Consider the following 27,251-nt stretch of genomic DNA (forward strand, 5'->3'; position numbering starts at 1 on the left):
CCGACCCTATGAGCAACATTTTCACACCATTCATAGCAGGGACTGGCTGCAGAAGGAATGGCATTACTAGCTACTAGCATCGCTCATACCTCAGTCACTTTCATATTGTCAAAGCCAAGGATAAGACAGAGACAGATCAATGAAAGTAACAAAATTGATCTAGCCCATACCAGAAAACATAGTGCACTGTAAACACTAGGTCCTGCCAGCAAAGGCAGTGTATGTATGTATATATGTATGTATGGATGGATGGATGGATGGATGGATGGATGGATGGATACGCATCACGAGAAAACGGCTGAAGAGAATTTAATGAAAATCGGTATGTGAAGCGGGGCGATGAGCCGCTACAATCTAGGCTATAAATCATTTTACTCACGCTGAGTGAAATGGTAGTTTAGGGCAAGGCCTAAAATTTAATTCTCAAGTATTTATATTATTAGTGGTCCTATCGATAAATACTGCATAACTAAAGTTATATGGAATTAAATTTCCGATCATCTATGTTGTACATTGTTACTGTACCGGCTTTGATAACACAGATATTCATAAATTTGTACTTCTGTTGCCAAGTCCATATCAACGACGAGCCACGAGAAAATGAGTTAACAGAATTTAATGAAAGTCGGTATATAGAGTAGGGGAATAAGAAACTACAGATTAAGTTATAAACAATTTTATTCGCCATATATGAAATTGTAGTTTAGGGGAAGGCGCCTAAACTTTAATTTTTAAATACCTATGTTATTGGTCCTATCGAAAAGTACCAGGCCTACATAACAAAAGTTATAGAGAATATAATTTCCGACCATTTATGTTTTATTCAATTTTACCGTACCGACAATGACAAGAGTGGTATTTCAGAGTCGGAAGAAAACTAAATGTGAAGGCCTACAATTTTGAAAGCGCATATCATTGATCAACAATAACATTACATTGACCATTGTTTGTGGCGATGTTCTTTGTCTCTGTTGCTGCCGCTCAACTCCGATAGATGGGATTACTGCTGCGTACCGAGTATAACAGCCTGACTTAACTGACGGGAAATAGCTGGGGAGTTAGAAAACTTTCTTCTTTAGCATGTCATTCCTCTGGTTCATACATTTTCTGATACCATTCTGCTGGTACGTAACTCACTGGTTCATAGTATTCCAGCTATTCGATCCCTACTCTGACGCGCTGTTTTGAATGAGCAGTGCGCACTCTTAGGGCAAAGGCTCAAGTAGTAGTAGTAGTAGTAGTAGTAGTAGTAGTAGTAGTAGTAGTAGTAGTAGAATTTTTTGTTATGGCAGGGGAAAATCTCTTAAAGACACCACTCTGTGTGGGAGTTAGATTTCCACCAACTAAAAATCCCTGCCCTCTTCACTCAGCCCATTCTGGAACTGCTTGTCGGCATGACATCAGAATGGAGTTTTGTATATTATTAAGTTCTTCCTTTCTCTTCTTTCTTCTTCATCCCCATAATGCTTGTCGCCATTGCCTTTACTGTGTTCCAGGCAAACGGGCTCTCTAACATAATCTGAACCAGATTCCCTGGCGTGAGTCGTCGGCCAAGTTGTTGGCAGGCTTTCCTTCGTTCTTCTTCCCATCGAACACAGTAGAAAAAAGTTTCTACTGTATCCCTTTCAGAACAGTACCGACAACCATCTCCCTGCGTCTTTCCCATCTTCATGGCGTATACTCCGAATCTTCCATGTCCTGTCAGGATCTGCGACAGATAGTAATCTACCTGCTGATGTCTACATTTAAGCCAGTCTCCTATGTTGGGTATTAGCTTTTTTGTCCATTGGCCAACATTGGTTGTGCCATCCCATCGGTCTTGCCAGACTAGTAAGAGTTGGTCCTCAAGGCTTTCTTTTCTTCAGCAGATATAGTCGCACCCCTTTCATGCCAAAGTTTTCTCTCTACAACGAGGAGGTTAATGGGAATACTGGCAGCTACAACTTGTAAAGCTGCTGTCGAAACAGTTCGATATGCACAGGTAACTCTGAGCAGCATTTTCCTCTGTAGTCTTTCCATAGCTCTTCGGTGAATCTTCCTCCTGAGTGCATTGTGCCAGATAGGTGCAGCATAAAGTAAAATGGAATATACTGCAGAGCACATAATTTGTCTCTTAACTGTTCTTGGTCCCCCGATGTTAGGCATAAGTCTGGCTAATGCCGATGCCTTCTTCTCTGCCTTTTGGGTTACTGCCTTCACATGTGCACCAAATGTGCAATTCCTGTCAATAAGAACACCAAGGTATCGTACAGACTTCCCTGGGATAATCACTGTATCATTTAATAAGAAACGGACATTTTTCCAATTCCTGGAACCTTTCAAAATTACAGCCTCAGTCTTATGTGGAGCCAGTCTCAATTTATTATTTACCATCCAAAGGTTAACTCATCTCAGTGATTCATTTACTCGGAAGGTCAGTTCTTCTACATTTTCTGCTATTACCGCTATTGCAAGGTCATCTGCATAACCAATAGATGTTGTCCCTTTTGTCAGCTGCAGGCGTAAGAAACCATCATATAGAATGTTCCACAAGGTGGGTCCTAGGACAGATTCCTGTGGAACGCCAGCACTCATTTCAAGGTCTTCTAAATCATGAAGTCGTATTCTTCGTCCTTTGAAGTACTTAACGATTATTTGTTGTAGATACCGAGAAATGTTCATCCTACGAATTTCTCTCAAAATAATGCTCCAAGAAGCAGTGTTAAAAGCATTTTTGACATCTAGCGTTATCAAGGCAGCCCATTTCTCACTGCTTTCTGCCTGTATTTGAATCACCCTCTCAATAGCTTGGGTTGTGGTTCTATCCTTTCTAAATCCAAACTGGTTCGAAGAAAGTCCTCCCTGTTGTTCAAGTTCTTTCTGAGGGTGTTTCTCCTCTGGCTTGGAGGAAAAATTTGCCTCCAAGACAGATAGATTTTCCGCCGCCTGTGTAGTGAATTGAGATTGTCCGACTCATCGGGTACTCCTAGGAAACAGCAGATTAGTAAAAGGGCATAGTTTTTGCACTGGGACTTTTCACTATTCCACCCCCTCCCCGCCCCCCGAGAAAAGACTAAGAGTGTTCACGGATCACGGCTGTCTGCGGCCTGGTCATTCCAGCTCTGGTAGTACTGTTCGTTAAAAGTGGGAAAATGTGTGTTATTTCATTTGATGTAGTATTTCATGTGAAATCATTGCTTTTACTCGCGCCATTCCTACTGACGTCATTGTAATGACCTATGTTCATTTCAGTTGGGAAAACCACTAAGACAGTCTTTCTGAGTATGTAAAAAGGCAGGTGGAGAGCGCGTGTGTGCCATTATAATGCAATTCTCCAACCTGATTGTGACTGAGGGTAGGCAAGCGGGCCTACCATTACAATGAAAATCCCTAACGCAGTCTTCATATGAGAAAAGACGTTTGGTGATTTCTCTGTCGCGTGTCTAGGATAACAGTAAGAGCTATGCAATTTAATACAGTCTTGCTCACAATGTGTACTCGACTTGACCTACAATTCTGTATACAATGTAGAATTCCGTAGTTAAGCACGGGTACATCAGCTAGTTCTAATACAAAATGAGCTCAAAATGCACATCATACGCCTGAATGCACGCCTGAAAACGCCGCCTCGTTAATTGTCGGACGCATTCGAACACCACAGGCATTCTTCCATACGCTGGCGAAGTATTACAATATTCGTAACGGCATGTCGGGCTCCAAACTGAATCAAATATGACCTACCTATCCCCCATTCCTGCTAAGAACTAAGGCTTAGCTCGTAAACGATAGACCGTAGCGCGTATGTTCATATAGATATTTTTTTTATTACTTCCCACAAGTTTGCGAGCACCCTGTATGTTTGTCGTATTTAGCAAGTCTGGAAAACAATTTCCTGAAGAGGAATATCCACAGAATACCTGACTCTGAAATCCATGCCGCTATAACACAGTTCTCTTGTATTAGTAAATCATATTTTAATTATTTCTTATAACATTTTCTTAGATGGAATATCCTTAGAGTTTTGTATAATAAACAAACTGTATTTATTAGTTGTGATTACAACAAACTAATACTCTCTCCCCAGTTGGCGAACATCCATGATCGGAAGAAATGGCCATTCTATGAATTCCTTATAAAATACCTCACCAGCACTAAATACATGAAATACTAACAGTTTTTTTTTTTTTTTGCTTTACGTCGCACCGACACAGATAGGTCTTATGGTGACGATGGGACATGAAAGGTCTGGGAATGGGAAGGAAGCGGCCGTGGCCTTAATTGAGGTACAGCCCCAGCATTTGCCTGGTGTGAAAATGGGAAACCACGGAAAACCATTTTCAGGGCTGCCGACAGTGGGGTTCGAATCCACTATCTCCCGGATGCGAGCTCACAGCTGCGCGCTCCTAACCACACGGCCAACTCGCCCGGTCGCAACAGTATTAAGATGTTCTGTAGCAGGAAATATTCTCCTTGTTGGGTACTGCTAAATGATTCCCATTCAAATGCTCTGAATATCTGTTGTTACGGATGATAGAATTAATCATAATTCAGCACACTATCCGTGAGTGTGTCACACAGAAATGATTGCACAAACTGATTATGCACCCTTGTAGCTGCATAAAACGAGGTAATTATTTTTAATGGACCGTAAGTACTCATTTATGTGTCCTTGCGGATAGCGACTCACCTGGATGTAATAAATAACCTCTATTAATGTTTAATAACCAAACATCCACTTCCGTTGTGGCTCATTTATCCCCCCCCCCCCCCCCCCCAGCTGAGTATTAGCAACAGTTCGCTTTCGCTGCAGTATTTCCGTTACGAGCGTGTGTAATAATAATAATAATAATAATAATAATAATAATAATAATAATAATAATAATAATAATAATAATAATAATAATAATAATAATCTGTGAACTTGCATTCGAGAGTGGGTTCGAACTCCACTGTCGGCAGCCCTGAAGATGGTTTTTCATGGTTTTCCATTTTCACACCAGACAAATGTTGGGGCTGTACCTTACTTAAGGCCACGGCCGTTTTCTTCCCATTTCTAAGCCTTTCCTATCCCTTCGTCACCATAAGACCTATCTGTGTTGGTGTGACATAAAGCAAATAGTAAAAACAATTATACGTTCGAGATCTTTATATATTGAATGATCTTTGGACAGACACCTGAACAGCTTCGTGCATTGTCGGAACATCTGTATTGATTTTAATGTTACAGTAATGCAAGAAGACAAGAAGGCGCTAAGTCAATTTCTCAGCAGTTTACATGGCAGTATGACGTTGTTTTACGTACCATGCTCGAAATGTTAAGGCCAATTTCAATCTCAATCTGTGTTACTAAGGCGCGGCGTCTTCTCCGTAACTGGATGGCCAGCTTAACGGTCTTCGATCCAGTGGGTCCCGGTTCGATCTCCGGCTGGGGTGGGGATACTAGCCGCATCTTGTTTAATTCCTCTAGCTCGGAAATCGGACGTCTGTGTTCGTCTTAATACACATATCATGATTTCTACACAATAAATATATCACACTAATAACAACCGCAGTGCATACACAATAGTGCGTATATCTGGTTGGTAACCTGATATATGGTTGATATGGATGATACATGGTTGGTATCAGGAAGAGGATCAGGCCGTAAAACACAGATTTCAGAGCGATCCCACTAGGATATGGAGGGACATCGTGGTCAACAGTCTCGTGTTGTAGTCAGTCCTGGCTGTGTCCTATATATTGGGTGTCAGTTTGGAATTCGTATCTGGAGTTAAAGTGGGAAACCACAAGGGTAGGAAACTCCTGTCTCCCAAGGCTTACAAATTGTGTTCCATAGGTGTTGACCATAAGTCCAGTTTGACATTTATCGTAATTTAACTGCCCCGGACTACTCTCTTTCATATTTCGTGCCTGATCTCGTTTGTTCAAATCTGACTCTTTTCTGAACCTTGGAGGTCTATAATTTTCCTCTCTTCTTTCAGTAGATACTCTCGTTCGAAACTCTTCCTTTTTGCTCCATCAGTAATGTGGCACTGATGACCTCGTTGTTTATCACTACCTCTCAACGTTTTCTCACCGTATGCGCCCTTTTGAATAGGAATGCCGTTCACACAAAGAAACCAAGTAAGCTTGCAGGTTTATGGACTGTTAACCTTTATATATATATATATATATATATATATAGCCATTGGGTCTACAACAATATTGTACAGAGAATCCAAACACAGGAATACAAGAAACCACAGGAATGTGACTAATGAATTCTAAACTAGTACATACATGGGCTGGATTTCGAACAGTGGACGCCTTGGTGAATGAAAAGCTAGTGACATGCCCCCCCAAACCACCTGAAGAAATTGGTCATATCTTACTCTAAATGGAAAAGTTATCCAGCCAATCGCATTGGCACAGTCAGTTCCTGAAAAACTGGTCACATATATTCTAGTATCTCTCTCCTGTCCATGTACCCTTCACAGGGTGGTGGCATGTCATATGCGGTTGCAGAGTTTTTGTCATGCTCTTCTATCCTGCGCTAGATGCGTCGCTTGTAGAGACCTCCCAAACAACTCCATCTGGTCAACCCACCTTGCTGGAGCTCTTTCTCAGGTCCTTGTTCCTTGCACCTTGCCCTCCACGTATCTCCAGGTCTCCTTGATATGTGGTCAAAGTATCGCAAATAGGCCTCACTAATCTTTATCGTGAGCCTGTCCTCGATCTTGAACTTTTCTAGGACAGAAGCGTTCGTCCAGTGCTCGATCCAGGATATTCTTAGAACTCGGTGGTACACCCACATTTCCAGCACTTCAGTCAATTTTAGTATACATTAAAATGAATATTGAACTATTTAACACCAAGAGGTAAATTCATTTAAACGGTTTAACCAATGTCTAATGGTGGGAAGCAATATCTAAAGAATTAGCAAAGCAGGAGTAAATGCGAATTTAAAACAGAGCTATCGGTGTCCAAGTTTTAAAAGAATCATTATTTCAAGCCTTGTTTATTAAGATAACCTCGACGTTAATTGACCTGCTATCGATCTCATTCATAATATATCTAGGATTATTAGTCATTGACACTTTGTAAATAAAAACATTTTTATGACATAAAGATAGCCACTAATAACTCGCAACCACCGGGCGAGTTGGCCGTGCGGTTAGGAGCGCGCAGCTGTGAGCTTGCATCCGGGAGATAGTGAGTTCGAGCCCCACTGTCGTCAGCTCTGAAGAGGGTTTTCCGTGGTTTCCCATTTTCACACCAGGCAAATGCTGGGGCTGTTCCTTAATTAAGTCCACGGCCGATTCCTTCCTACTCCTAGACCTTTCCTATCCCATCGTCGCCGTAAGACCTATCGGTGTCGGTGCGACGAAAAGCAATTTGTAAATCATAATAACAAAGAAAGCTACAGACCGCGCTGTAGGGAGAAATTTCATCAAGACAGAATATTGTTTTTAACATGGGTGTGACCGAGTTTGATAGCTGCAGTCGCTTAAGTGCAGCCAGTATCCAGTATTCGGGAGATAGTAGGTTCGAACCCCACTGTCGGCAGCCCTGCAAATGGTTTTCCGTGGTTTCCCATTTTCACACCAAGCAAATGCTGGGGCTGTACCTTAATTAAGGCCACGGCCGCATCCTTCCCACTCCTAGCCTTTCCCTGTCCCACCGTCGCCATAAGACCTATCGAGTCGGTGCGACGTAAAGCAAGTAGCAAAAAAATAAAAAATAAAATAAACATGGGTGTGTTTTTGGACTGGGGATCTATCTGGAATTAGTGTCATCAGTCTCCGGACACCGTTGTACCATGGAACCCAGTGCTCCTCTACGTCATCTTCTCACTGTAGTTTTCTTCCCGTAACGCAGAGCTTGAGAAAATATCGTATCAAGTGAATCTCGTTCCACTCCTCAGCCCAGAATTAAAATCCTTCAACTGCCCGGAAAACGAGCCCAGGGCCTTGGTGTAAGAATCAGGCACTCTACCTCTCCACTACAGGACTGGCTAATAATAATAATAATAATAATAATAATAATAATAATAATAATAATAATAATAATAATAATAATATATTTGTGTGGTCTAGAATGTCTTTCACTTTCTCACAATTCATGAAAATGAAAATCCACAGCCTATTTCCAGTTGTAACCGGGTTAGGAATGGAATGAATAAAAACCCTAACTAGCGGCGAGGATGGGAACTGTGCCAGCTGCCGAAGCCTGTCGTGCTCCTTTCGGGCAATGATTAATGACTGACAGATGAAATGAAATGATATTGGAGAGTGTTGCTGGAATGAAAACATGACAGGGAAAACCGGAGTAGGGCCTACCCAGAGAAAAGCCTGTCCCACCACCGCTTTGTCCAGCACAAACCCCACATGGAGTGACCGGGATTTGAACCATGGAACCCACGGGTGAGAGGCCTGCGCGCTGCCGCCTGAGCAACGGAGGCTTTCTCACAATGTATGAGCCTTACCATTAGTTTGTAGATAAACTTATTTTTCATTCGATTTAACGAAACTCTTTATCTCCCCTGTGGGTGAAGTCAAAGGATGCATTATCTGAACCCGCTGCATGTCGTAAGAGGCTACTAAGAGAGGAACAACCAAAGAATCTGTAATCACCCTCTCGTCTTCTATGTCTAAAAACATATCCATGTGTCTATGCTTTTACGATTATGTTTAATGTCTCAATTGACAAATAAAAGAGGAGGCTACCTGTTTCAAAAATAAAGTGAAAATTTGAATCGTAGTTTCAAATTAAGGCAAAATTTGTTCTAAATATGTGACGTCACACGCATACTCTGTTATAAGATGGCGCTGTGTTGACTCGCGCGCTCAGTGGGAGGTTAGGGGCTGCCTGGCCGAGGCGGGTGTTTGGTTCGCCCGGAAGGACGTGGGTTCGAATCCCCGTCAGGAAGTCGTAAAATTTAATTTAAGAAACGAGATTTCCACTTCCGGAGGTGCATATGGCCCTGAGATTCACTCAGCCTACACACAAAAATGAGTACCAGGTTAATTCCTGGGGGCAAAGGCGGTAGGGCGTAGAGCTAACCACTCTACCCCATCACGTGCCGCGGTTAACAATGGTGGAAGCCTTTACCTTCCACTCCTCCACGGGCCTTCATGGCCTATACGGAGGTGACTTTTGTCAGTGGGAGGTTAGCTGTCGTTGTGAATACATCGTGGTCAGTTGTATAGAATAACAAATTTATTTCTCTGCGGCAGTTACAATAGTAACAGTCTACCGCCATTTTTTCTCTTGCTGTATGTTTTACGTCGCTCCTATACAGATATGTCTTATGAAGACTATGGGTCAGACAGGGTCAGGAATAGCAAGGAAGCCTGATGTGTCTGGTATGGTAATGGGAAACCACGTAAAACCGTCTTCAAGGTTGTCAACAGTAGGGTTGGAACTCACTATCTCCCGAATGATAGTTCACAGCTACGTGACCCAAACCGCGTAATGATCTCGCTCAGTAGAATAAATATTAAGCATGTTGTCAGTGGTATGTTTGAGTGTGCGACGCTGTACTGGTACAAACATCGAATACGTAATAAGACTTTTCTATAGTACATCTTCAATTAAATCGGTTATACGAGACATCGGAGCGCCAGAATTTTGGCTTGCACGGGTTTCTTGCGTTGAAGCACTCATGTATGGTAATCAATTGGGCGTGATTTTGAGCACGATAGGTGAACGCCTAATCACTTGAGCTACCGTACTCGGCTGGTCCTCATTTTGTAGACTGTAGTAGGAATCATCTTGATATGTAGACCCTTCCGTGGCTTGGAGGGATATATACTGCAGTCCATGTTTCCACCTAGGTGACTACAGATTAGCCAGTCCTATCGTATACAAGTAGCGTGTCCACCCCTTACTCAGACGTCCTGGGTTCGATCTTCAGCCATCCCAAGGTTTTTTATTCTCGACCGAAGACATTGTGAGACCAACTGAGGAGCTGCTGAAGGAATGGCAGCGGGCCCAGTCATGAAAGCGAAGCAATATGGCCGAGTATGTCGTCACGCTGATCACGTGGAACTCCAATATATGCAAGCCAGTGCCCTTAATCCAATGCCCTTAATCGGCTAATGTTCCATGAGTTTGGATGGTTTCTTTTTTAACTTTAATGTGAAGTTTGTGCTGAATAAGGCTAGAGAGAACAGTTTCCCAACATTTCAAGGTTTCTTTGTTCCACACATACCCCGGATTCAGATATGATGCAGTGTATTTTAAGTCAGTAAAAGGTCACAGAAGTCAATTTTTGTATGAAGAATCTCAAGTCCAGCTCAGAGTTGCTAGAAAGAATTTTGAAGTGAGGATGATATCACTGATGAATATATCAAAGTTACTGTATTCGCTGAGAACCAGACACTACATTCATTGTTCTGCATTGTGATGTCATTTGTGATTACTTAGGGGAAGATTGCTGTGTCTTCTTCTTCTTCTTCTTCTACCGCTTTTTCCCAGTGGTGGATGCGGACTGTGTTACAAAAGTGGACTTTGCCCTGTTTTACGGCCGGATGCCCTTCTTGACGCCAGTCCTATGTGGAGGGATGTACTTACTATTACGAATTTCTGTGGTGGTTGTAGTATAATGCATTGTATGTGAAGAGGAGTGTGTTGAACAAACACAAATACCAGTAGCGTATGCTGGCATCAAGACGTGGGCTACAACAAGCCTTAGGTTACCCCTTTTGATAGCTGGTTTAGTGAACATCAAGCCTAAAGCATTTTGAGCCTGCTGTTTCGTCAAGGCCGATTCACAAGTAACTGCCCTGGCCTCTGCCACTGCAATACTCAACACCTGATCAGTGGAAATGGTAGCGTAGGGTTTAGCAAATTTACATCCTTAGCAAATTAAATTCCGGCTTTGTGGCTAAATGTATAGAATGCTTACCTTTGGTCGGATGGCCCCGATTCAATTACTGGAATCAACCTCCTCGGACTCTTAATTCCCCTGGCTTGGGGCCTGGGTGTTTATGGCGACTTCGCCATTCATTTTATCCTCATTAGGTCACCAGAAAGCCTTTCCAGAGGCTATACACTATTATTAGTATAGTGCGTCGTGCCGTAGTATTTAGGTTAATCGTGTAAGTTCGGGGGGAACTTTGAGTCTTTGAGCTCTCTCCCCTTCGTCCGAAGTGGCGAACTGGCGGAGCGAAGCTCTGCACACCTATCCCCTCGATCCCCGCACCTAACGGACATTCAGCAGCAAGCCGCGCGGGGTGAGTAGAGGAGAGGGCGGAGCTGTTGGGCTGCAAAATCAGTCTCTGATGCCTTGCACTCAGAAATACGAGGGACGTTTTTCTCATTGCTTTCAAGTTTTGTAAACGGAACAATGTGTCAGATCCTTACAGTATACAGTAATGAGATTTAGATTTCCATCGTCCTCATTTGAAGTTTGAGCTTCACCGATAGCTTTGGTAGCCCTCACTGACAAATACCCAGTTCCCGACTCAGAGGAATTTACCATTTGTACTGTACGAGAGCTCTAAAATTTATCTAGAGAGAATTTTAAGCTCGAGTTATATATGTTATTTTTTTACTATTTAGCGAATAACTATAAAATTAAATGCGTAATAATAATAATAATAATAATAATAATAATAATAATAATAATAATAATAATAATAATAATAATAATAAAAGAGCATAAATATGAAACAAATCAAGTACATAGGTATTCATGACCTATACAGAGAACATAACTTTCAGAACTGAAATATCCTACTTTATTTTCGTATTTAAACTCCTCGGACCGCAGTCTCCCAAAATGTCGACTATCGGCTTCATCAAAATAACACAGTTACTTCCTGTTGGTTGTGCGATCTGTGAAACGTTTTATTGAAAATACTTCAGTGCGCTTTTATGATAAATTTATAATAACAAGTACACATAGGCGCGATAAAAAAAAACTGATAACATTAAAACGATAAAAGTGTGGCGACAGACAGCTGTTGATTGCTTGAAATTCCTGATATTTTTATATCGGATTATTCATTGGAGCCCTGAGCTAATTAGTCACCTAGTAATCGTTAACAAGTGAGGTATAGTCTATAACTAAAAGTAATATTCCACAAAGGAACAGTTGTTACGTTAGCACTATTCAAAGATTCATATTGATTTGTCTCTGGGACCTTGAAATAACCTCCCACACAATTTATTGATTACTGCGTTCATAAACTTGTTTTTCTTTCTTCCGTGAACTTGGCATTGTGAATCACTACCCTTGAAGCTTACTATTTTATTTATCACTCGGAAACGATCATTACAGCCGTTGTGTGTATGCCACGTTGTGTAGAACAGGTCTCCGGCCTAGAAAGCCAAAAATAACAGCCGAGAGAATTCGTCCTGCCGGCCACACGACGCTTCGTAATCTGCAGGCCTTCGGACTGAGCAGCGGCCGCTTGGTAGCTCTGGTCCATCAAGCCTGTTACGCATTGGTGTTTGGTTTTGGTAGAACAGGTCAGTGGTTCGTATGTATGATCATTAGCCAACCTCCCGTGAGGTAATCGTTGAACTAGCTCTCTCTCTCTCTCTCTCTCTCTCTCTCTCTCATTCGTTATTTTTCGTTTTGTTTTTAATTTGTTTTACGTCACACCGACACAGATGGCGACGATGAGAACGGAAAGGCCTAGGAGTCGGAAGGAAGCGACCGTGGCCTTAATTAAGGCACATCCCCAGCATTTGCATGGTGTGAAAATGGTAAACCACGGAAAACCATCTTCAGGGCTCCAGACAGCGGGATTCGAACCCACTATCTCCCCGATTCAAGCTCACCGCTGCGCGCTCCTAACCGCTCGGCTAACTCGCCCGATCTCCCATTCGTAACTTTGTTAATAATAATAATAATAATAATAATAATAATAATAATAATAATAATAATAATAGTCTAATAGTAATAATAATAGGAGCCTCCGTGGCTCAGACGGCAGCGCGTCGGCCTCTCACCGCTGGATACCGTGGTTCAAATCCCGGTCACTCCATGTGAGATTTGTGCTGGACAAAGCGGAGGCGGGACAGGTTTTTCTCCGGGTACTCCGGTTTTTTCTGTCATCTTTCATTCCAGCAATACTCTCCATTATCATTTCAAAGCATCTATCAGTCATTAATAAATCACTTTGGGAGTGGCGACCCCATCGTACTAATAGCCTATATCTGCTTCATTCATTCCATCCCTGACCCGGTCAATGACTGGAAAACAGGTTGTAGGTTTTCATTTTCATGTCAGTAATAATAATAATAATAATAATAATAATAATAATAATAATAATAATAATAATAATAATAATAATAATAATAATAATAATAATAATAACTAGAGAACCCGAGCTGCTGCGCAGCATTCGTTATAAATAGGTCAGATAACGTGTCTTGATATAAAATTGCTCCATGTGCTGCCAGGGTACTATTTCGAACGTTTAATTTTAGGATTTGTACAGCCTATTAATTATGTGCAAAATTAATTTTTGAAAATATCTTTATTGTGACGATGAATTATTTTTATGAATTTTTTGTATTGTTTTACAATTTGGTTTTTTGTCGCACAGACACAGATAGATCTATGGCGACGATGGGATAGCAAACGGCTAGCAGTGGGAAGGAAGCGACCGTGTCCTTAATATGATACAGCCCCCAGCATTTGCCTGGTATAAAAATGGGCTACGGAAATCCACCTTCAGAGCTGCCGACAGAGGAGCTCGAACTCACTCTCTCCCGCATGTAAGCTGACAGCTACGTGGTCCAAGCCGCGCAGTCACTCGCTCGGTTTTTACGAAATATTTTGCAACTTTAGAGTTATTATCGTGTGTTTAAAGTCTTAGTAGTAAATTATTTTGTTTCCCGTGGAACTTTGTCCTTTTGGCAGCCCAGATTATCTGGGAGTAATTGATCCTTTAAAATAATAAAACTCATTGATAACTACAGTATATGTATTTACACGTCGCGCTATAGATATGATGTACACGATTTCAGCCGCCTTGGGACTGTCACCAATCAGCTAAGCGAACCTATAAACTGTACGTGAAATACTCTCGACAAACCCCACGAGTCCACGACTGACCACTCAGTTGTCTAGACTACAGCGAAGAGACGTCATACCAGACGGCGCATGCATATGCGCACCCTTTAGAATTCCCGTCACGAACACGGTCGGCAGTGGCCTTGAGGTACTGGCGAGCGCTTTGGCCAATCATAATGCTACATTTTTCTTAAATAATTTAAAAATATACTTCAAGAATTATTTATGCTATCTATCAATCAATCAATCAATCAATCAATCAATCAATCAATCAATCAATCAATCAATCAATCAATCAATCAATCAATCAATAATGAACTGCATTTAGGGCAGGCGCCCAGGTTGTAGATTCCCTATCTGTTGTTTTCCTTGCCTTTTCTAAAGTAATTTCAAAGAAATTGGAAATTTATTGAATATCTCCCTTGGTAAGTTATTCCCGTTACGGGGTTACCCGTGGAACACAGAGGTGAAAGAAGGTGCCGGGGTGAATGGCTCTAACTACAATGTCAAGAAAGAATTTAAAAACTGAAATTGAAGGTTATATTTTCTTAAATAAAAAAGTTCATAACAATAAAATGTCAGCTACACTGACGAATTCTAGACAAGACAAGAAATCCAAAATTTAGTGACTGCTTTAAAAAAAGACTGGGCTTCAAGCCCCTCACTTTACAATGCTTGAGCTCCTAACTCAAATTTACAAAAAAGCACAAGTTTACACAAGGGCAGAAATCCTTCAATACATGGAACGCTTCCTCCCAACTCACAATGTCAAGCCTCCCAGAGGCACTTTTACAACACTTGAAAAAGACCTAAGATGCTCTCAGTATTCCAAGCCTACTCAAGGCGACATAACATGAAAATCTAATAAACACTGGCCTTACAAGGCACTATTTACAAATAAAAATCTTATTATACAGAGGTATCTAGTACCCAACCTACAGGGCCTTGGTGAAAAAGAACAGGTTAAATAAACGGCGCGAGTTCAACTTAAATGGAGCCGAAGATTGAGCTCCAAAAAATTTTAAGACCTATAGGGCACTTGGCCGACGAAACAGGGGCTAATCCTAAACTACTGAGTTTTCTAGGACGGAAATCACTTTAATACATCGGAGAAACAAAAACGTGGCACCTCAAACCAAGACGAAGGGGAGCGAGAAGGTATAGCACTCTCTATCCCCGGTTTACCGTTAAAGATTTATGAAATTGTTACATAAGCCGAAAGGAGATTTACATTTTAGAGAAGTTGGTTACATAGTTAAAGTTTCGGACCTTTCCCTCGGGTTAAACTGCGGAGCTAGCAAGAAATGACGATGTTAAGTGGCCATTACCTCGTAGAAGTTCTAGCAGCTGACGAAGAGGCCTCCCGCCTCCTGCTTGACACACGCACTCATTAAGATGACGATGAATTGGCCAAGAGACGAGAAAATCCGCAGTTTATAAACCCTCGGGGAAAGTTCGAGATCATTCAAGATAACTAGCCACACCCTCTCATTTTTATTGGTGGATTTAAAAGATACACAGAAAATCGAAGAAGAAGGTTGTGATAGGTTGAAAATTAATTACAGAAATTTGTGATTGGCTAAATTCAAAACTGGCGGAAAGAAAAGGTAAATATTGCCAACCCAAAAATAAAGAAACACCAATTAGTAAAAAAAAAACTTATGAATACAAAACTTCTTCAAATCAAAAATTCTTCCACTTCGCACCAGGGTGCAAGATCATAGTTTTTTAGCAGTGACATCTATGGCAGACTGTCCAAACTTCTTGATGAATGGCAAACAAAACAAGTAGAAATTCACCCAGTACAGGAAACTTCACAATAACAAAATTACGTCAAATTTTAGTGGTGCCATCTTCAGAGTAAAGTTCTAACTTGTATTATTGGTTTCACCTTTGGTAGATAGAGGAGTTCTTTTAGGCGCTCATTTTGAACGCGCGGCTTAGATGTGTACCTCCCGGTATAATTCCAATCCCTAATTCCTCTTCCTATAAACGAATATTTCCCCCAATTTGTCCTTTTGAATTACAACTTGTCTTCATATTGTGATCTTTCCTACTTTCAAAGACACCTCTCAAACTTATTCGTCTACTAATGTCATTCCACGCCATCTCTCCGCTGACAGCTCGGAACATACCACTTAGTCGAGCAGTTCGTCTTCGTTCTCCCAAGTCTTCCCAGCCCAAACTTTTGCAACATTTTTGCAACGCTACTCTTTTGTCGGAAATCACACAGAACAAATCGAGCTGCATTTCTTTGGATTGATCCAGTTCTTGAACCAAGTAATCCTCGTGACGGTTTACTCTTAAAGACGCTCTGCAAATCAACAGGCCAAAATCTCTCATCAGAACGCTATACGATGTCAATCGGTTCAGCCGTTCTCTCAAACTGGCGGTAACAAAAATCAGCTTAGTATTTAAATATATAGATAATAATAATAATAATAATAATAATAATAATAATAATAATAATAATAATAATAATAACCTCAGCTACTACATGCAGGCATTTTAATCTAACGCCTACCGGGCGAGTTGGCCGTGCGCGTAGAGGCGCGCAGCTGTGAGCTTGCATCCGGGAGATAGTAGGTTCGAATCCCACTATCGGCAGCCCTGAAAATGGTTTTCCGTGGTTTCCCATTTTCACACCAGGCAAATGCTGGGGCTGTACCTTAATTAAGGCCACGGCCGCTTCCTTCCAACTCCTACGCCTTTCCTATCCCATCGTCGCCATAAGACGTATCTGTGTCGGCGCGACGTAAAGCCCCTAGCAAAAAAAATAATCTGACGCCATCTTGCTTGTCTGTGTATCAGATTCAACGTTCCAACAGGATCTCTGTTGGAGATCTACGACTGCGTTTTAATTCATTTTGTCGCGTAAACACCAAATGTGTCACCAGAGATCTTTTGCATGCCGCCACCGTACAGCGTGGTTGAAATGTAACGTTTGTTTTGGAAAATTAAATTTCATGAATATGTCTATGTTTGCAAAATGGCAACACCTACTGTAAAAACACACTCGACTTTCACGGCCGGTGTCATGATAAATATTGAAAACATTTTCCAAGCTTGAAGGCTATGGTCCCATTGTCAACACAGCCGATTAGGACAGACAGAGAGGTCATCTGTTACTGAACATTATTTACTGGACTACCACGAAATGCACTACGGTAACTCGGAATGACTCTCAACCACAGTATACTACCAAATACAGTAGAGATAATACGCGACACTTACGGATTTCGCCTTGCTAAAATGGGAGACAATTCGACGGTGGCGCTCCTAGTAACTTGACCTGAACAAATCGCGCTAAATTCAAATATCAATGGAAATGTATATACGGAAATGGATACATAAATTACGTCTAGAAAGAAAGTGTTATTAAGGTATTAACTTCGAAGTTGCTAAATCAATTCTGGATAAATGAATGAAGAATTATTTAAAAAGGTTATTATTCAAAGACTGAAATTAGACACATAAACAATATATGAAATGGGCTGCTGTGAAATGGCTTGATTTTTCATTTATGCATTACTTTTTTAGCTTTAGCATTCCTGCCTGAACTTTTACGGTTGGATTTGTCTTTTTTCTCATTTAAAAAACATTTTATCATCACATTAAGACACTTGTCAATAAAAATATCATCATATTCCTTACACACATGATGCAATGAATTAACAATTAAAATCTGGACAATTTTCCTCTTAACATGAAGCCTACTAACAGAAAGAAAATCTATAAAATTAACCTCAAAAACATTCAAAATTTCCCTATAAGCAATACTTACTATTACATTAGGGTAAAGCAAATTTGCATCATCATATCGCTTCAACAAAATGTGTTCATTTCTCAAGTCACCCATATTTTTTTCGGTGCTTGACAACACATTACGACATTCCAAATGGGGTAACTTGGAACACAACCAGCCACACACATATGCATATTCATTTTCCTTAATTAAATCATTGGGAATGTCTTCACAGTTTCCTGAAAAGGCACAGTTTACACTTAGTGAGGGTATATACAAGGGAGACTGTATATTTTCTAAATCTGATTTCAGTAGAAGCAATGTACTGGCATCAAATGAGCAATTACTGTCTTCTGAAGGGTGCAATAATTGGTTTGTCATTACTAACTTCAGAGCAGATCTAAATTTGCTTGAATCAGTGTTGGTACATGTCCCGACTTTAATCTGAGAAGAGGGATAAAGGAAAGAAAAGTATGAAAATGTTGTCGATAGTGATGCTTTAAGGAATATTTACGTACAATTAGAGAAAAATGTAACATACCCTTGGCTGTATTGTCGAGGATTTCTAAAGTCGCTGGCCTGGAAATGATCTGAACAGATCTTATATTTCTTATTTAAGCGTAACGTCCCTCCTTTCTTGTACACCTTATCCAAATCGCTTCTGTGACATTTCAAAACCCACAGATCACACCTACAACAACACATAGGTATTGAAGGTTAACTGCTGCACTATAGAATAAAATATGCGTATTACGTTTTATACCAGTTAAAATATGGGTCGAGCAGGTCAGAAGATTATGAAGTACTATAAAAATCTCTGTCACTGGAAGAATATATATGCAAACACAATATCGCTTACATGTTCTTGTCACGAGGGAACCTGAAGAACGACCGCCCATTTTTCTCTACTTCGTAATTACTGCAGCCAATCACAGCACATACATTTCCCCTCATGTTGAGAGGAGATATCAATGAATGACACACACTACTATTTATTTATGTCAACTCACTGAAAACGCATAAATAACACCAAAAACTTCACACAAAAATACACTTGCTCTTATGAGAGAATCAGTACTGTTCAGGTCTATCCGCTAGAGTGAGCTCCAGTAGCTGTCCCTCGATATCTCGCTCAGTGTCGCATATTATCTCTATTGTATTTGATACTACCAAGCTCGATTACAACGGGAAGCCATATAAATACTCAAGCATACCAACAGTGTCAACAAGAAGGAAGTGACAGAACGGGTAAACCTCTGTTTACCTGGATACCTATACATAAAACGGTAAAGTTTAGAAAAGAAGCTAGGTGGGTGTAGGAACAGGGTAGAGCTAGGATAAAGGACAACCAACCAGCAATCGCTAGCCACCTACTGTTTTATCCATCCCCATCGGAGATAATACTAATATCGGGTCTCGAATTGAGTTCCTCTCTCAGTTTTATGTACAGAGTATTTTCTAAAATGATATGAAATTATAGAGATAAATGAATTTATATATATAATATTTATATTGTGATAATTATTTAGTAAATATTCTGATTTTGAATATGCATCTCATGCACATGGCTCAAAGAAAAATGGATAGAAATGTTAGGCCGTTTCCCGCTTCAGGCGATGCGCACCATCTTCGTCCGAATGATGCTAGAAATGGATGAGGGCTATCCACTCAAGGACGGGGTATAATAAAGCAACAAGTTCAACAAACCAGGATAGTTTCTATCAACATTGGTAGTCCTACAAGTCACAGCAGTGAACTTACTGATGCCCTAAAGAACTGGCACATCAACATTGCCTGTCACCAAGAAACCAAGTGAACTGGCTCCAAAGCTAAAGAAGACGAAGAAGGGTACAAACTGTTGTATGATGGAAGATCACCAAATCGGCATGGCGTAGCCATAGTGGTGAGCTCCAAGTTTCGATATACGGTTCTCGAAGTTATCCGTTTATCTGACCGACTGATGATAGTCAAGTTAAGTAGTGGCATGAAAGCCCTGCGTGTAGTTTCATGTTACACAGCACAAACTAGAAGCCCTGACAACGAAATGGACGAGTTTTGCGATGACGTTGAAGTTCACAATGTATTGAGGACGATGAGATATTATTCATCCATGAGGATTTAAAAGAGCATGTCAGACAAAACAGAGATGGTTATGACAGAATTCATGGTGGTCACGCTTTTGGAGCGCGGAATGAAGATGGAAACCGACGCCGTTCTTTCAAAAATATCCGTCGCATCTCATCCCTACAGTAGCGACGGAAGAAATGCGGAAACTGATTACTGGTTGATAAGAAGATGTGACTTGAAGTGAGTTACAAAGGCCATTGGGTCAAACAACACTGCATCTTAACATAGTCTGATGCTGCTAAACTTCAGGATTTAACCATGTGAAACCTGTAAAGACCACATCCAAACAAATTAAATGGTGGAAAATAAATCAACATCTCCATTCGTATTTTAGATGGTTTAAGACATGGTCATACTATTGCTAAGGTCTGGGCAACAGCCACTGAACACATGAAGATTTGTGCCACAACCATCCTACGCAGGACAAATTCGAGATTCGTTTCATCAACAGGGAGGTGTTGTGGTGGAATTAACATGTTCAAAACGGTACTAAAACGAATACATTAATCCACAATACATGGCTTAGGACTCGGTGTGGATCGTCAGCAGTACAGACAGCTTAAATAGCAGCAAAGAGTGAAGAGGTAAATGCAAAAGTAGACCACTACAAGGATGCGACCAGCTGAACACCACTCCACGCAGGACATTGACCGCGTCATAGCCAGAAAGGATGAAAACCAGGAACAACTACGAAGACCAGATGATATCGTCGGACGAGAGAACATCTGCAACGAAGAACTCCCTTATCCCAATATCAAAAGCAGAACTTGTGATTGGCCCTGCCCCAGCCATCACTGCTGATAAAATAGACGCCGCTATCAAAAAAATGAACAATGGAAAGACGACTGGACCAGATGATCTTCCAGCTGAGGTTTGGAAGCTATTTGGACATGAGGCAGCTCAGTTTCTTGCAGATATATTCGACAGATTAACTGATGAAAACTAACCTCCTTCCGTCTCGCTTACTAGCATTACAGCTCCGATATAGAAAGGTAGAGGTGATGTGAACTGTACTAGCTAACTTCTAATTCGCCTACAATGTCACACAATGAAAATCTTTGAACGTATTCTGGATTCTCATCTTCACGACCTGGTTGACATCACACCAAATGAGTGCGGTTTTATAAAAGGCAAAGCGACTATCGGACGATCGATGCAATACATGCCCTACGCCTTCTAATGGAACGACACCATGAAAAACAGAGAACACTTCTCTTGAGCTTCTTAGATCTTGTAAAGGCGTTCGACAGAGTGTCACAATCTCATACGGCATGTGCTTAGAATGCAGGAGTACCATAAATTTACATTCGATCGGCCCACATCCCTTATCACGGCGTTACCAGCCAGGTGCAATGCGCCACAGAAACCTCTACACCTTTTAACACCCACGCTGGCGTTTACACCAGGGATAGTCTTTGTCTTCGTTTCTGTTTATCTGCATGTACGGAACGGAATCAACGCTGCCTGAATGAAGTGGCGCCAGGTTACGAGAGTTATTTTCGACCAGAGATGCCACTACACATAAATTCGAAGAGTTACCGAAAGATTGTACATACAGTGGCATTGTACGGGACGGAGTGTTGGCCTATCACAAAGAAACATGAACAACACCTACATGTTATGGAAATGAAGATGCTTCGATGTCCAATGGTACTCACTAAACTGGACCACTTCAGAAATCAGGATGTGTGCTCGACATTTGGTGCGGCTCCAAAAACTGAGAAAATGCGAGGGACTCGCCTGAGGTGGTATGGCCAAGTACTGCGCAGCAATGGCACTTCAGTTGCTCAGAAAACATAAGAATTGAACTTTGAGGGCCGTCGACCATGAGGGCAGTCAAAGAAACGATGGCTTTATGCTCTGAATGAGGGCATGTTCTTAGTTGGTGTAACTGCAAACAACGCCAAGGATCAGACGATGTGAATAACGAAGTGCAAAGCAGCGGACCCCGCAATAAGGCGGAATAAACCCCTCCGGGGATGGCAGCTAATCACACTAACCACTACACCACTGAGGCGGACGCAGTAGATTATTAATTTGTAAATTTATTGTTTTACTCCGGATCCTTCTTGTCACCTATTTTTTCAGGCAGATTATTAAAAAATCTGAAAATGATAAGACAGCAGTGATAACCCTTATTTCTACACATTAAACGAGAGTTATTTTCATGTGTATGGTAGGTTTCTGAAGAAATAATCACGAAAAAATCTTATGGCAGAGATTTTACGAATCAAAGCTTTGTTAGTCTAGGCTGATCTGGAAACTTACTACATTTGATGCCATAGGTGTCACTTAGGGAGATTCCATAAACTAACTCTGACGGAAGTTTTTGTACCTTTAGGTTACAATGTAATTTGACGAACAAATATTCGGCTATCAGATATTTTTCACGATAAAATGTTACACTTGCAAGATTTTATAGGATGAAATTTTGTTACATTTACACTTACTTTCTTTTCTAGAACAGGAAGAAAGGAGTGAGAAGCAGTACAATTTACTCCATTAAATTATTAAATCGTACTCGAAGGACGGTTAAACGCAAGTCTAAAATGACAACAGCACGTATTTTGTGCGCTATCTTGAGTATAAATCCTGACTGCATTTTAAATGTATTCCTATTGTCCAGTTTGTGAGGAGAGACACATGCCGTGTATTGCTTGTTTCACTCTGCCTTCCGTGTTGCTGCTAAATTCAGACAGAACATAATTGGCACTATCAGATTAAAAGTGGTACGGAAGCCTGATGCACGTTTAATGAATTTGAAATTGGCAACATGCTTACAGTATCCGCTATGAAAGATAATAAAAATTCTAATATGACGAAGTATCAAGTATCACATGAATCTCAAGTTCATGAATACAAACTTTAATATAATATTCTTCTGTCACGCAATCTTTAGTGTATGAGACGGAGCATCTTTAGGTACACATGACCTGACAAAGTAAGGTAATTGGAGTACAAAATCATGGAAAAGTAGCACAGCAAGTCCACTCGTTCGCAAAAAGGAATTGATCACCACGAACGAATCGCACAAGTACAATGCAGGTTCCCACACACTATCGTCATAGACTGGCATGTGTTGCATTTGCGTCTAATGCTGATTGCTTGCACCGAAGTGTCTAAGGGGTGTACATATCCTTCCCACATCAATAGAGGCAAGACACCAAATAACGCCTTAGTAAAGTAGCAGTGTGAGTGCTGTGAGCCACAGAACAAAGTTGAGTAAACACGCAGCATGCCTCGACAATATTTTGACCAGCTAGATGTGTTTGAGAGAAGCCGCATCGTCCGAGTGAAGAGAGGCAGGTTGGACGTTTCGGCGCATTACTCGCTGCTTGAGTCGTTCTGGCCACACTATGTGTCAATTTTGCACACAGTGGGAACGTGAGATTACTCACATGCTCACGTCGACCCCAGCAAACCATTGACAAGCACGTTCTTTTCATCATACGACATGTTGTAAACACTCCACAGGCGTCGCTGTACATTATCCAGAGACATGTTACGGCAGATAGGGATACGTTTGTGTCAACCAGTATCACATCCAGGCGGCTATGAGAGTGTAATCGGTCCTCTGTACGTCCCTTATGACGTCTACCATTATGACCTGAGCATCGCTGAGCACGTTTGAACTTCTGTTAGGAACGGGCAGCATGACAGCTTTCGGACTGGCGACGAGTGATATTCAGCGTCGAATCTGAATACAAATAACCGCAGAATTCGAGTCTGGAGACTTTCTGGCCAGCGCAGTGATCCCCGCTCCATTGTAGAGCGATATACCGCCCCAACGATCCTCGATCCCCACCAGTGGTGACTGAAAGAACCCTAACGGTGCGGCGATACGTCCAGGAAATTCTGCGCCCATGTGTGCTTCCGTTCCTGGTGCAGATCGACAGTCCCATTTTCCAACAGGGCAATACCCGGTCTCACACAGCAGGGCATCTCTGGCCTCCCTTTGTAGTGTCAACATGCTTCTTTGGCCAGCAAGGTCCCCATACCTCTCTCCCTAAGGAGCTTCGGGACCATATTAGACGGTAACTTCGGCCAGTGGCAACTACGGAAGATTTGGTGGGTAGGTTGTGGCAGGAGAACATTCTAAGTCTCTGTGTCTCCCTGATCGACCGTACTGCCGACTGTGTCTCCGTGCTACGGGTGGCCCAGCACCGCACTTACAAGGAAACCCTTCCATCTGCAAGTCTTCAATCTCATTGAGATTCGGTACGACGACTTCAGTAGGAATGCTTTATTCAGCCATATCAAAATTAGATTCCCAGGTGTATATTTAGCACCTCTTTTGGCATGTCACACTTTGCTCATTTAAGCACCGCATAGACAGGAGTTAGCGGCGGGAAACAGGTAGAGGCGGATCGGGCGGCCAGTCAATGTATCACGTTCTCATTCTTTCTCTCTCGCACACACTTTACTTTATCCACCTTATGTTTTTTACTCTAGGTACGTGCTAAGATGATACGTTCAATGAAGATCCTGGACATACTCATAAATATATTGAATCTCTTTTTTCAGGGCTGGTCAGAGCTTTTACTCTCTTTGTCGATTCACAGGAATGATGACTACGATGTCTCCAGCAGCACATAATAAATCGTAGAAAAATTCTGCCCACCATTGCAATATTTGTGATATACTAGATCTGACTTGCTGAATTGCTATTCTTAAAAACTGAAATTAGCTCTTGTGTGTTCTAGTTCCCATGGCCTTGGTGCAATCCAACTTCCCCGTCACCAACGTCACCCCCGGCACCACTATCATGGAACCCCCCGTTAGGATGACCCCGACCACCACAAATGGGGGTTCTCGTCTCGCACAAATGCAGGTAAGATCTTTATTACATGTATTGTTGTTTGATCAGTATATCTTACTATAGGCTAAGCCAAAGCAAATATAACGTTTTATCTTTGAAGAATACAGTATTAAACTGGATGGTAAGTTGTACATGGAATGATCCAAGGTGTTAAGAATAACGTTCGGACAGTCACTGAATTTGAATAAATGCAATTCCTAAGGAAAAATCCGTATGAAAATGTTGGGTATTAAAACTATATTTCCTAAAATGTTCACAGCTGAAATAATGTTGAACGTTAATCTTTAGCAGTACCTTGGCGCAGCTCTAGAAGTTAGTCCAAGATGGATGGCAATTTGTATTGATAATTTGGTTTCAACGTGTGCGGTTAATTTCTTTACACACAAAAGTATGTTTCTGAAATGTTTTCTTCACTTGGTAGTCTTAACGGGAACTAGATAAATGTACATTTTCCTGGTCCTAAAGATTCCATTTTTATTAAGATGTATTTGACCGGGCGAGTTGGTGGTGCGGTCAGGGGCGCGCGTCTGTGAGCTTGCATCCGGGAGATAGTGGGTTCGAATCCCACTGTCGGCAGCCCTGAAGATAGTTTCCGTGGTTTCTCATTTTGACACCAGGAACATGATGGGGGCTGTACCTTAATTAAGGCCACGGCCGCTTCCTTCCAACTCCTAGGCTTTTCCTATCCCATCGTCGGTGCGACGTAAAGGCACTAGCAAAAAAAAACATATATTGGCAGTTTTTCTCTCTATGCGCTGATCTCTAGTTGTGTCATACGATCATCAGTGACCGAGCAAGTTGGCCGTACGGCCACGCAGCTGTGAGGTTGCATTCGAGAGATAGTGGGTTCGAACTCCATTGGCGGCAGCCTTCAAGATGATTTTCCATGGTTTCCTATTTTCACACCAGGCTGTACCTTAATTAACGCCACGGGTGCTTTCTTCCCAATCCTATCCCTTTCTTATCCCACCGTGTTACGTTCCATCCATATGTCTCTATCAAGAATCGTGTTAACTTTCGTACATGGGCATTACAACAAGATACACAAGATTTATCATGAATCTTGAGCAGTGATGAAGCAACAGTTATAGATCATGCCCAAGTAAACCTCCGAAACATGCACTATTTGTCCCTAGATATTCACCATTGACTTCGTCAGGTGAAACGTCCATGGAGTTTAAATTGCGGTGTGGAATAGTAAACTATCAACTCACAGGCTGTCTCTCCATAGAAGGAACACTAGATTCCTAGTATCTCAACCCCTAACAGACATCTTCCACAGCTGTTAGAAGACGTTCCACTGCAGTCTAGGAGGAACATGTGGTGTCAGCATGATGGCTGTCCAGCGCATAGTGCACGACGTACCACAGCTTGTCTTCACCGATGGTTCCCAAATCGTTGGATTGGACGAAGTAGGCCGGTACCTTAGCCGTCCCGTTTACCAGATTTGACCCCTTTATATTTTTCCCTCAGGGGAAAGCTAAACTATACTGATTACAAGGACATACTGACTACAGCAGATGATATGAAATGACGTACTACTACTGCTGCTGAGACTAAAATTGCTAATGAAATGCTAGAACGTGTTCATCAATCTTTACATGCCAGACTGGAAGCTTGTATTGAAGCTGGTGGCGTGAGTTTGAACACAGCCTTTGAAGGTCGATTTTCTTTTTTCCTCAGAATCTAAAGAAATTGTTTATTCAAAAAAAAAAAAAAAAAAAAAAAAGCAAAGTCACCTCCGTATAGGCCATGAAGGCCCTTGGAGGAGTGGAAGGTAAAGGCTTCCACCATTGTTAACCTCGGCACGTGATGGGGGTAGAGTCGTTGGCTCTACGCCCGGCCGCCTTTGCCCCCAGGAATTAACCTGGTACTCATTTTTGGTGTAGGCTGAGTGAACCTCAGGGCCATATGAACCTCCGGAAGTGGAAATCTCGTTTCTTAAATTTTACGACTTCCTGACGGGGATTCGAACCCACGTCCTTCCGGGCGGACCGAGCACGCCTTTACCGCCTCGGCCAAGCAGCCCCTTTGTTTATTCACATTTTTCTTAATTTAGTGCTGTTTCATAGAGCAGATAACTGCCGGTATTTACAAGTTTCAAACTACGGTAGCTCGTAAACTGCTTGTACTAGAATCGTGAAAAAACACCAGTGACATTCTAGTTTACTCTAATTTTATCACGGAGCTCGATAGCTGCAGTCGCTTAAGTGCGGTCAGTATCCAGTATTCGGGAGATAGTGGGTTCTAATCACACTGTCGGCAGCCATGAAGATGGTTTTCCGTGTTTCCCATTTTCACACAAGGCAAATGCTGGGCCTGTACCTTAATTAAGGCCACGGCCGCTTCCTTTCCACTTCTAGCCCTTTCCTGTCCCATCGTCGCCATAAGACCTATATATGTCGGTGCGACGTAAAGCAGCTTGCAAAATAACATCTATTTTTATTTTGTTAATGTCAGTAGGAATTGTTCCATGTGATAAAATGTAACTTGCTAACATAAATACACATTCTAATAATTATTAAAATCTCTGTATGGGCTACAATTATGAGCCCTTGGTTATATTTAAT

At 41.6% G+C, this 27,251-nt stretch overlaps 1 protein-coding gene across 1 annotated transcript in view; it reads left to right on the forward strand.

The window, feature by feature from the left end:
* LOC136856960 (DNA ligase 1) overlaps positions 1 to 27,251 on the forward strand; it is a 434,127-nt gene that overhangs the window by 35,991 nt on the left and 370,885 nt on the right. The window contains exon 2 of the mRNA XM_067135255.2: positions 24,566 to 24,693. Within this exon, the coding sequence (XP_066991356.2) occupies positions 24,571 to 24,693 (123 nt within the window). The 5' untranslated portion in view covers positions 24,566 to 24,570. The remainder of the gene's footprint in view (positions 1 to 24,565; positions 24,694 to 27,251) is intronic.

The sequence above is a fragment of the Anabrus simplex genome, chromosome 1, assembly GCF_040414725.1.
Source record: "Anabrus simplex isolate iqAnaSimp1 chromosome 1, ASM4041472v1, whole genome shotgun sequence".
Lineage (NCBI taxonomy): Eukaryota > Metazoa > Arthropoda > Insecta > Orthoptera > Tettigoniidae > Anabrus > Anabrus simplex.